This window comes from Pristis pectinata, chromosome 9 (genome assembly GCF_009764475.1).
Source record: "Pristis pectinata isolate sPriPec2 chromosome 9, sPriPec2.1.pri, whole genome shotgun sequence".
Classification (NCBI taxonomy): Eukaryota; Metazoa; Chordata; class Chondrichthyes; order Rhinopristiformes; family Pristidae; genus Pristis; species Pristis pectinata.
The window spans coordinates 13,303,510-13,316,836 of NC_067413.1; the positions used below are offsets into that span (position 1 = coordinate 13,303,510).

The following is a 13,327-nucleotide window of genomic DNA, read 5'->3' on the forward strand; positions in this document are numbered from 1 at the left end:
AGTGGCCACATCAATGACTCTTGGTGGATTCATCAGCCTCTCAGACAATCTAAGTAGTTGCATTTAATCATCCCTTCAATCACTGGAAACATTTTGCTTATACCTGCTCTCTCATATCCTTCATAACTTTAAATGGTCCTATCAAGCCAACCCATGATCTCCTTGAACACAGACAACACCCAAGGTCAGGATTGACTGTCTACTCTATCTATGCCTCTCATGATCTTATAAACTTCTATCAGGTCTCCCCTAATATGGCATGTTATCCAAAGGAATTCAGCTGGACAAATGGTTGAAGTGTCACAGAGAACACTTCTGAGATAGTGACCACAACTGCAAGTTTCAAGCTAGTTAGTGTAAAGGAATAAAGGAGGTCCAGAAATCAAGGTCCTGGATTGGTGGAAGTACAATTTCAGCATCATAAGGCAGGACCTAGCAAAAGTAGACTGGGAGCAGTTGGCTGAAGGCAAGTCGATAACCAACAAGTGAGAAACATTTAAATATGAAGTAATGAGAGTTCAGGGCCAATGTGTTCATGCAAGGGTGAAATGACAGCAAGTCCACGGGCAGCACGGTAGCATAGCGGTTAGCGCGATGCTATTACAGCGCAAGCGATTGTGGTTCGATTCCCGTCGCTGTCTGTAAGGAGTTTGTACATTCTCCCTGTGTCTGCGTGGGTTTCCTCCGGGTGCTCCGGTTTCCTCCCACATTCCAAAGATGTACGGGTAGGTTAATTTGGGTTTAAAATGGGTGGTGCGGCTTCGTTGGGCCGGAAGGGCCTGTTACCACGCTGTAAATAAAATTTAAAAAGAAATTTAAAAAAAGAACCCGCACATCAAGGGATGTTGAGGGTTCTATTTAAAAATAGGAAGAATATGATAGGTATAGAGAGCTGAAAACAAGGGAGGCTCTTTACGAGTATAGAATATGTAAGGGGATACTTAAACAAAGAGATCACAAGGGCAACGAGGAGGCATGAAATATCACTGGTGGGCAGAATTAGGGAAAATTCCAAAGTGTTTTATATATATGTTAAGGGCAAGGGCATAATCAGGGAATGAGTGGGGCCCATTGGGGACTAAAGTGGCAAACTGTCCATGCGCCAGAAAACATTGATAAGGTCTTAAATGAAGATCTCATCTGCATTCACAAAGGAGGACATTACATTGTAGCTGGAGAATTCAGGGAGAATGGTGAAATTCTAGAACATGTTAGCATTAAATGATGCTGGTAATAGATGTCTTAGTAGGCTTAAAGGTGGATAATAATCAGGGCCTGATGAAACATATCCCAGACTGCTATGGGAGGTAAGGAGGAGATTGCTAGAGCTCTGAAAGAGATTGTTAAATCTTCACTGGCCACAAGTGAGGTACCAGATGACAGCAGATGTAGTACCTTTATTCAAGAAGGGCAGCAGGATCCGAGGCAAGTTTGCAAATTGAGACCAAAATAAGCCTGGTGATAGACAATGTGATTGTAAAGGTTTGTAATTTTGATTGGAAGCCTGAACTTTGATGTACCACAGAGATCAGTGCTAGGACTCTTACTGTTTGTCATGTAGCTTAACAATTTGGATATGAACGTGGAAAGTCTGATTAGTAAATTTGCAGCCGACAGCGTTGTTGATAATGAGACTACAAGATGATATTGTTTGGTTGGTAAGATAAGCAGAGAAATAGGGCATGGAATTTAATCCTGATATGTGCTGGGTGATCACTTTGGAATAACTAATAAGAGTAGGACAAACACAATGAAAGGGCCCTAGGTATACTGAAGAGCAGAGACACCTTGGTGCACATATCCAAGGGTCTCTGAAGGTGGTTACATAGGTAGATAAGATGAAGAAGGTGCTTGAGATTCTTGCCTTCATTAGCCAGGGCATAGAATGCGAGAACAGGATGGTTATGGTTAGGCCACAGCCATAACATAATACACTTCTGGTTACCACACCATAGGAAGGACGTGATTGCACTGGAGAAGATGCACAGAAGACTTCACCAGGATATTGCCTAAGTTGGGGCATTTCACTTATGAGGAGAGACTGGACAGGCTGGGTTTGTATTCCTTGCAGTGCATACAAAATTATGAGGAATATAGACAGTATAAATGATAGGAATTTTTTCTCCATAACAAAGGTGTCAAAAATTAGAAGGCATAGGTCAGAGATATGAAGGGGATCTGAGGAAGATTATTTTCAGCCAGGGTGTGGTTGGAGTCTGGAACACACTGCCCAGACAGGTGGTAGAAATGGGTAAGTTTCACAACATTTAAGTATCTAGACAAGCACTTGATCTGCCAAGGCTGAGAAGACTACAAAGTGCTGGTGTGTGGGTTTAGTGTAGATGAGTAATTGAAAGTCAGCATGGACGCTGTAACCTGAAGGGCCCGTTTGTGCTGTGACTTTGACTCCATAACTGTCATACCCCTGTCCTCCAGAAATCTGATGCAAAATTAATGCACCAGGACAAGAGGATATGCTCATTACACCTGCTCCTAACAAGATATTAACTATACAACTTGAATCAATCCAATTCTACTGATGCAGAAACCTGGACTACATAGACTGGGAACAAATTGATACAGAACTGCAGCATTTTCATAATATCTGCCAAAACGAATTATATAGCCACGTTACCAATAATTAGATCAGAAAGACCACTTCTCAGACTCACCTTGGTATGAAGGGCTCTGGATGTAATAACATCTCCTTCTTGTTGACAATCAACGCAGGCGCATCTTAAGGATGTGTGCTTAGGCCACTGCTCTATTGTCTCTATATGTGACTGTGTGGCTAGGCACAGCTCAATCTATAAATTCATCGATGACACCACCGTTGTTGGCAGAATCTCAGATGGCGATGAGGTGGTGTACAGGAGTGAGAGAGATCTGCTGGTTGAGTAGTGTCGCAACAACAACCTCGCAGGCATGGCAGTGTAGCGGTTAGAGTAACTATTTCAGCGCCAGCAACCCGAGTTCAATTCCCGCCGCTGTTAGTAAGGGGTTTGTACATCTCCCCGTGTCAGCGTGGGTTTCTTCCAGGTGCTCCGGTTTCCTCCCACATTCCAAAGACGTACGGGTTAGGAAGTTGTGGGCATGCTATGTTGGCACCGGAAGCGTGGTGACACTTGTGGGCTGCCCCCAGAACACTCTACGCCAAAGATGTATTTCACTGTGTTTTGACGTACATGTGACTAATAAAATATATCTTATCTCAACATCAGCAAGACCAAGGAACTGATTGTGGACTTCAGAAAGGGGAAGTCGGGAGAACACACACCAGTCTTCATTGAGGGGCCAGCGGTGGAAAGGGCAGCTTCAAGTTCCTGGGCTTCAACATCTAAGAGGATCTACCTTGGGCCCAACACATTGATGCAATCATGAAGGCGGCATGACAGCAGCTCTACTTCATCAGGAGTTAGAGGAGATTTGGTATGTCACCAAAGACTCTTGCAAATTTCTACAGATTATACGGTGGAGAGCATTCTAACTGGTTGCATCACAGCCTGGTATAGAGACTCCTATGCGCAGAATCGAAAGAGGCTGCAGAGGGTTATAGACTCAGCCAGCTCCATCACGGGGAACCTTCCACACCATTGAGGATATTTTCAACAGGTGGTGCTTCAAGGCATTGGCATCCATCATTAAGGACCCTCACCACCCAGGACATGCCCTCTTCACGTTACTTCCATCAGGGAGGAGGTACAGGAGCCTGAAGACCCAGAGTCAACATTTCAGGAACAGCTTCTCCTTCCCCTCCGCCATCAGATTTCTGAACAATCCATGAACGCTACCTCGTTATTCCTCTTTTGCACTATTTTTTTTGTAACTTATAGTAATTCTTACGTCTTTGCACTGTACTGCTGCCACAAAACAGTCAGTGATAATAAACCTGATTCTGGCACAGACATGGCCTATTTGGACAAAATAGGGTATATGGAAATAGTCCTCCGCAGATTTGGAAACTTGAAAAGCTCAGAACTTTCTGGCACTGAACCACAAGAACTGCCTTCAAATGTCAGAATATGCAGATTTTGTCTACCACAAGGGTAGCTGATTTAGAGATGTTGGCACACGACCCTACAAGCAATACTCTGAAAGAGCACAACTGAACAGAAACAGACAATTCCAACTCCTGTTTAAATATCCCTGATATATCCAAATACTTAATAACCTCATATGAGTTTCACAAGGACAATTCTTTTTACCACAAAACATCAGAATAATATTCAGCTTTCTCGTATGTACCTTTGTCATCAGTCCTTCAATGTGTACACATTTCATGCATGGTGTGTGCTTCCTTAGAATGCTCACCATATTCAGCACCAAAAATAATTTAATGGAGTCAGAAAATTTTGTTTTACAGAAAGCACCCTTCTCCACATTATCCATGGATCATTTGGTTGGTGAGAGATCAGGAGAAACATGAGCCTTGGAGCTCTATTCTTACAGCCATAGCTAATTCAAAAAGGTCCTGTAAATTAGCATTACAAATTAAATGAGGGTTAAATTACCATTACAAAGCTTTTCACGTGGGCAACAGGTTTTTCAAGAATTACATGGAAATATTTTTGTAGATGAATTAGATAGGATCTTGCAATAAACATTCAATATTTTCCACCAATATTACAATTCTTTGTAAAGCAGTTAACAACTATCCTAGACTTTTTTTTTGTTGTTTTCATAAGTCTGTACATCTTAAGAGATGTTCATCATGAAAAGCATTTCTTAAAAGGAAAGTTTCTTTGGAGATTATGAAAATATTGTACTGCTGCTAAACTCTAGAGATAGAAATTCCTTTGCATAGATCAACATTTTAATTGGAGGCTTCATTGTGATTATTGAAGAGACTCACACTTACCTCGTGTGTCTTCTTGGAGACCAAGAAATCATCTGGTAGGTAGATCAAGTATTGTGTTTTGGGGTTCACCACCAACTGCTCCCCCAGACCCTGTTGCTATTGGTGGGCCTTCAGTCATAATGCATGAACTCCTTATTCCCCATGATTCATTTGCTGTAGAATGGCTCCGGTGAATCAGTTGAACACACCACGCAGAAATCAAGATCCAATGAAGGATGGAATCTTCATGTTGTCCCAAATCCAAGCTAGGGAGTTATTTACATAATTGGAGCTATCTTACATCTGCGTTGACAGAAACAAATTTTATTCCCTGCAGAAACAGCCAAGTGTGAGTGGCACAAAGCTTTGAGTTAAGGAGCACAAGTGTGATGATTTTATTTTGGGGCTTCACATCAAAATTGTAATCAGTTGTTCTTGAAGCTATAACCACTTTGTTCAGCATTTTCTGCCCCTAAACAAGGCCCAGAATGGGGACTATACCTATTCTTTGAGTGAGCAGAACAGGGTCATCCAGGATGGAATTGTTGGGGAAACTAGGGAATATCCCAACATGTTGGGGAATTGTTGGGGATACTTGGGAATATCCCAACATGAATCCAAACTGATGGGGGTGACATCAGAAAAGGTTGATAGAACACAGAATAGTGTTCATTTCAATAAATAGAACGGAAAGTTGACAGCTGCGACTTTTGTTTCAAATTATAGCCTCATCAAGAGCAGAGAAATGCACAAATGTTTTGTGTTCTTACTCAAATTCAAACTTCTATCACTTAAACAGAAATATTGTCGAGCAAGTAAAGGAAAGGTTAATTAAGAATCTGCTGTTGGTAAATACATTCCATCAGATGCCAATAAAAGACTAAAAATAACCCAAAATAAAAAGAGAATATGCTCAGAACACTCAGGTCTTAAACAAATAATGAAAGATAGTTAAATGGCTGAAAGGGTTTGATAGGTATAATGAAGGGTTCAACTGCACCTGGCACCAGAGCTATTGCTGGTGAAAGAAAAACACAACATTGACTGAAAAAGCAACAGAAAAAGTTGCAGATGCTGAATATCTGAAATGAAAACAGAAATTCATCGTCAGCAGGTCATCAACCTGAAACATTTACTCTTGCTTCACAAATGCTGCCTAGTATTGTTTCCATTACCAACACTGGTTGCTTCAAAGTTGTTACCATCTTGAATTCTATGCAAATTCTATGCAATTTCTATGAAAACAATTTTATTTATTAGGTAAGGATTATCATTACAGAACAAAGTCCAACACAAGAAAATACTTTTAGGTCCATCAAACCTAAGTGACGATCATTAATGAATGCTAGCTCTCCAAATTTAAGTGCAGTTAAAAGTAGTGTTCTTCCTACTAAAACAAATAGGAATCAGTTATCTGTGGTTCAAAGGCAGACAATGAAAGACAATGAAACAAATCCCATTCCATTTGAACAGCCATTGATGCAACTCTATTTAATTAACATGACCATTAAAATTTATTTAACAATATATTTACATGTATTTACATATTAATCAACAGGTAAATATTAAAATAAACAATTTACACTTTTAGAACTATAATTCAAAAAGCATTTGTGCTGAAAAAATAGGTTCTGCTGCAGATTTTTCTTCAGGATGTGAGGAGAGGGGATGGAGGAGAACAGGACACAAGATAACCTGGTAACGCATGCATTGCATCGTAATTGTAATCTCGAACAGTTGCTGCAATGTAAAAAGCAAACCAAACACATGCCCTAACAAACAAGGTCAAACCACAGCACATTACAATCAATATAAAACCAACTATCAATTGCAACTTTGGTCCATTGAAACATTAGACAATTAATGGGCTATACAATCAAAATAACTATATAATTTCCTTTATACATATTTTAAACAATATTGTTAAATACAATGTTATTTACAACTGCGCAATGATATGTATAAAATAACTTATTTTTAAAAAAAGACAAAATAATACATCTGTGCAGAATTTCCCCCCCACCCCCAAAAACAAAAACATTCTGTACAGTATCTAGGATCAGAACTGGTAACTGAAGTAAAAATGATGGGACTAATTTTTTTTTAAACTAATTTGTCTATTCTTTTTAAAATTCAAATTAATCAGAGTACAGTGCTTGCCTCTTTATGGCAGTAAAAGAATAAAAGGCCCAAGGTGTATTTTATTATGATCAACTGCTTATTAGGAAATGTAATAGAGCCTAGCTATAACATACTACTTGGGAGTCATCCAGAGAGAAGCTAAGAGTTAGGACACATACAAGAATCACAGGGGGATGAGGGAGAGGGAAGAAGCATAGAATAAGCTACTTAGAGAAGCTCTAAACTTGTGGATGCATGGATAAAGCAGTTTAGAATAATTTGGCAGCAGCAGAGCAAAATATTGAATAGCACTGGAGAATGCTTTGCTTTAAATTATCAAGCCATCACCGAAAAGAGAATTGATAAACTGAACAAATAATAAACGTACACTCAGAGCAGCTAGCTAGCTTAAGAAAGATGTGTCCAATGTAATCCACTGGGCTGTACAAGGCCCTACACTCCCACAACAGCCCCTTTAATTTTAATTTTTTTTTGTTGGTTTGAACTGTCTGAATTTAAGAGCCTGGATTGTTCTCAACAATGCTGGCTGATCTAAAGATGTACTCTAACACATCAGTTACTCCCAGCAACTTGAGATATGAGAGAATTAGTAGGAAGGCAAATTTAAGCTTTGACTTCCCACACTCAGGATTCCTTCAGATGCATCTAAATGTCCCTCAGAGACAAACACCAGGTTTATGAGGCTTGTAAAGTGTTTTTAAACCAAGTCGATGACAGGAATCTGAAGTGCTCAAAACTATAAGGTGATTAAATTTAACAAAGTGCAGGCATGTAAACAGAAAACTTTTTTAAATACCATTAATTCTTGAAACATTGACAAAACCAGCAAGTGCCTCTTGATGCAGTAGTTTCTGTTTTGAATGGAGAAGAATAGATACAGTAATGAAGAGAATGGTATTTTAGATAGATAGATTTAGGTTCTTGTTAGAATGTTACCCAGAAACAGATCCCTATACTTGGAAGATGAAAAGCCTAGATATTAGGAGCCAATGTATAATATTTTAAATGAGGCAGCACTCCAGCTGTGAGTGCAAAGGTGAGGTTCTACTGTACCATGAACTCCTTCTTGGGGACAGAGTATCTTTGCCCCTGTCACCTTGCAGCTGCCAGCGCTGCTGGTACGAACATAATGTAGCAAATGCCCCCATCTTGTAAACTTTAAAGTACAGGCAGATATTAAGAGGGAATTATATCTATTTGTCAGCTACAACTGTTATACTACTGAAAGACAGTAGTGGTTACTGGTAAACAGTGATGGGAAGTCACAGTGCGTTAGTGCTGAATCTCACATCATTATGCAGGAATGGTACTGCACCTTCTTTGCCATATGCACCCATGTCCTCAATTCCTCACTTTTCTTCCAAGTGCTCTGGAGCCAAACACACAAGCCTATTTGTAACTGTCCTGTATCATTCAGCAGTGACTAACTATATCATTAAGCACTAGCTTAAAACCTCCAGAACAGATGCACAATCATATTGGTGTCAAGTCAAAGTCATCATTAACATCAACAAGTGGGATGTAAAACTCAGGAATTTCAAAGATGCTCAAAGATTTGTGCGAGGAAGGATCAAGCTCTTGTAGTTTAAGCTGCCACTCCAGTCTTTGCACTGCATTCATTGCTGCAGCTTCATGCTGCTGTCTCATAAGAAGGCATGTCTGTAATGAATTAAAAAAAATTAATTGCAAGATGAAACTCACTTACAGTACTCAGTTAACTAAAGATCTCACCTAAGACTTTACTTAAACAATGCATTTTCAAGCTTCTTACAGTATGTTCTAGAGATAAGATTATTTTAGTTTGGAATAAAAGCAGAAAATGCTGGAAATATTCAGGAGGTCAGCGAGAATCTGTGGAGTGAGAATCAGGATTAATGTTTTAGGTTGATAACATTTCATCTCTACCTGCTGTGTATTTCTAGCATTTTCTGTCTTTATTTCAGGTTTCTTTGCTTTTGGATCTACTATTTTGTATCTTCAATTCAGTGCTATGTTTTTGGATTTTAGCTGGGGTTTATTTCAGTTGTCATATCTCTAAATAAATTGCATCACATATCCATTTGTCCATTCTCTATAAACAAACGTCTCTTCAAAAAAAATCCCTAACTTCAGTCTATATAGTGATTTAACGACTTTTGTTTTTCCCCCTAGAATCACGGGATATGAAGGGAAGAATGTGTAAAGAGGAAGCTGAACCTAAGAGTTACAGCTCCATGGAGTTGATTAATGAATTGCAAACTTTTTTTTAAACTAATCTATACTAATTACCTGTCAGTACAACGAACAATATCATATTTAATGTTCTAAAGTACTTTCCATGTGGAGAGTGCCCTAGTATTTTTGGAGCTTCCAGGTTCACCTCTTTCCTTGAAAATACAGCTAACCTTCTTCCAGGTAGAACTTCTCATGCTCAGGGAGCTCCTAAAATTATTAACTAGGATCTTATTTCTTTAGAGTATATTCTGAATAGCATTACAGCATTTCATTGTTATATTTAGTATACTATATTTAAATATTTCCTAAAGGAAACTTACCTTCAATTTGTCAAACTTATCATCTACATCTTGCAACCAGGACATAAACTGGCGTGCATTGAATCGATCCCTCACTGATGTTTTGTTTTCATCACCCTGAAGCAAAGATTTTATGTTAATTTCAGAAACAACTTTGAGCACGTTTAATCAAAACACAGGGGCCAATCTCTTGCTGCCCTGAGATTGCTGGTTGCCTTTGATGATCTTTCAGCTGGTCCAAGGTGCAATCCCACTGGGAGGCCACGCTTCCTAGCCGACCAGTGCATGGCATTTCTGGGTGCCAACATGCACCTGTGTTGACAGGGCGGCATTAACAGTAGGTGACGTTCCATGCCCGGATTTGGGGCTGTGAAAGCTGCCAGTTACAATGTTTGTGAATGTCCTTGATGTTCATGAGCATTCAAAAATTGCTCAGGACTTGTTAGAAATATTAGATTTTGAAAAGAATTAAAAATCAAGAGCTTAAAAAAATTCAAAACACTTACACTAGCTTAATTAAATCAAATTCAAAGCTTTATTTTACGTTTTCCTGGCAACAGATTTCTCACATTCATTTCACTGGGCCTGCTTTACTTGTGCCTGGTTAACGTTGCACAGCTTCAGCAAGTGGATCTCTTAGCCTGAGCTGGGAGGCGTGTAGAACTGCGTGCAATCTTATTGGACATCATGAAGAGTCCATGAGTACAGTGCAGGTTTGCAGAGGCCAGCACTCTGTTAAGTGGGAGGCTCCTTTGCAGCCTCTTTTTGGGAATTGCTCAGCCACAGGCATATCCATTGAAGATCTGTGCAAATCGCAGATGGTCGGCCCCATTCTTCTTTTATAATAGTAATTCATATAAAAGGTACAATTTCCCCCATGCAAATCTTAAAGTCCAATTTCCTACTCACCTGAGGGTCCTGAGGCATGTTGTAAACTTCTGCATCCAGAAGCACAGTACAGGCACTAAAAGGCAAAGTTTGATTTGCTAGTGTCCTTGCTGCACGGTAATGGACTCTCAGAACCTCTTGCTCATTTGACATGATAAGCTTTTCCTGCAAGAAAATACAAAGAATACATTCAAAAGAAAGCAAGGTAGCCTCTCCATACTGAGGTTATTGAAGCAGACATGGTGCAATTTCAACCAATTTTCAATCAGTTCGTTGAAGTATTTTTTAAACTGGTTCAGTAACTTGTAAGCAAAAGTGAAGCTGTCAATTCTCAGTGCTATTGAACAGCATCTTCTGAAAATTGTTCAGTTGCATTTAAAGGTGGAAATCAGAAAGTTGCTTTCTGAATTCCCCTGTTCCTCCAAAGGCTGGACAATTTCAGTATCTCCTTGAAACACTTGTCATTGACCTGGCAATGACAAGTTAACAGATGATGTAATTAACATGGTTATTTACCATCAAAACACACCAAAACTATAAAAAATAAAGTTAATTCTGTTTGTTTTTCAACAGATGCTGCCTCACATGCTGAATATTTCCAGTAATTTTTGTTTTTATTTCAGATTTCCAGCATCTGCAGTTTTTTGATTTCCAACAATATAAGGGTGTGTCCACATCCAGTGTAACTAAACTGTAATACCACGGTAAGTATTAAAATTACAGCCAGACAACTTTTCAGCTTTGAAGCTTAACTTTTACAAGTATGGAGTTGCTTTTCTTTCAATTTTCGATTATAGTTGAAGAAAACTTAATATTTTTACAATCTTATATTTCTCAAGTCCATCTTTCTTTCTCCCTTTTTACTTAGCTTTCTCTTTAATTAGAAGCTGCCTGATTCAGACTCTGCACAGTTTATTAATGATTCTGTAAACATGATTAGTTAAGGAGAGACATCTTTTCTCTCCTTATTCACACTGTTCTAGATCCCCTGTAGAGGGCAGTGTGCCAAAATGCTTTCTAATCATAACGAAATCCAATTCAAAGCCCACAGGAAAGTCCGTCAGCAAGTGAAATGAGCAGCTACCAACCACAAAAATCCAGCCCATTAAATTCATAAATCTCTTGCTCATCTCATTTACAAAGTCAAAAATTCAAAGCATTGTGGCAAGGTGTGCAAATGCTGCCATGTTTTTCCATATTTTAATTTTAAGCATATGATTTCAAGACCATCCTTTATATAGGTTCTAAAATGCTAGACAAATTTAATGCTCAGAGAGCCTTTGAAAACAAAAACAGTACCCGTTCAATACTATGTTGTAATCGAAGCTTCATTCGAATAACTTCCTGTTGCCTGAAGAGTTCCTTCAGTGCTTCAGACAATGATGGAGGAGGAGTTATCTTTAAGAAAAAAATCATAGTGATCAATATTAATACAAGTTTTGCAAATTAAAAAAAAATGATTTCATGCTGGTACATTTAAAGTCATAGAGTCACCCACAGAAGGGGAAAAAAGGCCTTCTTGCCCACTGAGTCTGCGTTGACAATTAAGCACCCATTTATACTAATCCCCATGTTTTAATTCACTCCACATTCCCATTAATTTCTCCCAGATTCTACCACTCAGTTACATAATGGAAACAATTTTTGAGTGGCCAATTAATCTTTCACTCTACATATCTTTGGGACATGGGAAGAAAATGGAGCACCCAGAGGAAACCCACAAGGTCACAGGAAAAGTGTGTATAACTCCGCATAGACCAAAAATCAGGATTAAACGTGTGGTCACTGGAGCAATAAGGCACCAACTCTACTAGGTGCACCACTGTGCTGACCCCAACTTAACCAAATATGATAATGCTTACTACTTATTAGTAAGCATCATCATATTTATTTACTTACTTACTTATTCAAACTATTACTTTTCTCCCCCAATTGATAAAACATGATGTGGTGTCATAAAATTTAACATTCACTGCAAACATCAGAAAATGCACATATGTTTTATACTTTGTAATTCAAACTATATAGATAAACAGATTTCTACCAGAATTCTCCAGCTTGCCCTATGTAACAGTATTTTCCATCTCATAATTGATGTATACACCCTGGCACCCAAGACACATTAATATCCAAATGTGGAGATTTTAAGCCAAGTTGGCAAGGAGACAGGCACCTGATTACAGATATATGCATAAGGATGTGAGGCTGTTAAGATAGTATTAGAGAAAGTAGTAGTAGTACCAATATTGCATTGCAGTAGCCTAGTATGGAATAAAGACTTAGAATGTAAACAAAGTGTGGTGAATAAAATTGGTAAACTATAAATACAGATAGCCTTCTGGGAACACAATGTAGTAACAATAACAAAGCAGATTAAGAAGGTGCAGCACTGGGCACAATATTCATGGATTAAAGAGTGTTCAGAAAATACAGGGAAGACAAAAGGAAGGTGGAGTGATAGTACTGATTTGTGAAGACATTTAAGTAGGAATTAGGTATAGGAATTGGTGGCATCCTTAAGGGGGCCAGGAAAGAATCTATTTGGTTAGAGTTGTGATGAATAATGCTCCAATGCATTTTCAGGGTATTCCATAAGCCTCCAAATCGTGAGAAAAAAGCAAATCTGCAGGGAAATTACAAAGTCGTGCAAGAACTACACTGGCGATACTGGGCAACCTTAATTACCTAAATATTGATTGGTATACTGTTAGAATAAAAGGGAAAGAAAGGAGGAGGAATTTCTGAAATCTGTTCAAGAGAATTTCTTTGACCAATAGGTTCTCAGTCCATCAAGGAAGAAAGCATTGCTGGATCTGGAGATGGGGACCAAGGTCAAGTGTCTGTGGGAGAATACGTAGGAAAAAGTGATCATTGTTGCATAAAATTTAGATTTGGCAATGGAGAAGAGCAAAGGATCAATTTAAAGTATAACGTGTAATCTGGAAGA

The 13,327-nt window shown here is 38.8% G+C and overlaps 1 protein-coding gene across 3 annotated transcripts in view; it reads right to left on the reverse strand.

Moving 5' to 3' along the window:
* Positions 1-6,327: 6,327 nt before the first annotated feature.
* The window catches only part of ankrd12 (ankyrin repeat domain 12), a 150,719-nt gene continuing 143,719 nt past the window's right edge, over positions 6,328-13,327 (reverse strand). For all 3 annotated transcript variants that reach the window (XM_052022995.1, XM_052022996.1, XM_052022997.1), the window contains exons 10-13: positions 11,680-11,778; positions 10,402-10,545; positions 9,514-9,609; positions 6,328-8,638 (exon numbers count right to left, since the gene is read on the reverse strand). In XM_052022995.1, coding sequence (XP_051878955.1) covers positions 8,453-8,638; positions 9,514-9,609; positions 10,402-10,545; positions 11,680-11,778 — 525 coding nt within the window. In that variant the 3' untranslated portion in view covers positions 6,328-8,452. The remainder of the gene's footprint in view (positions 8,639-9,513; positions 9,610-10,401; positions 10,546-11,679; positions 11,779-13,327) is intronic.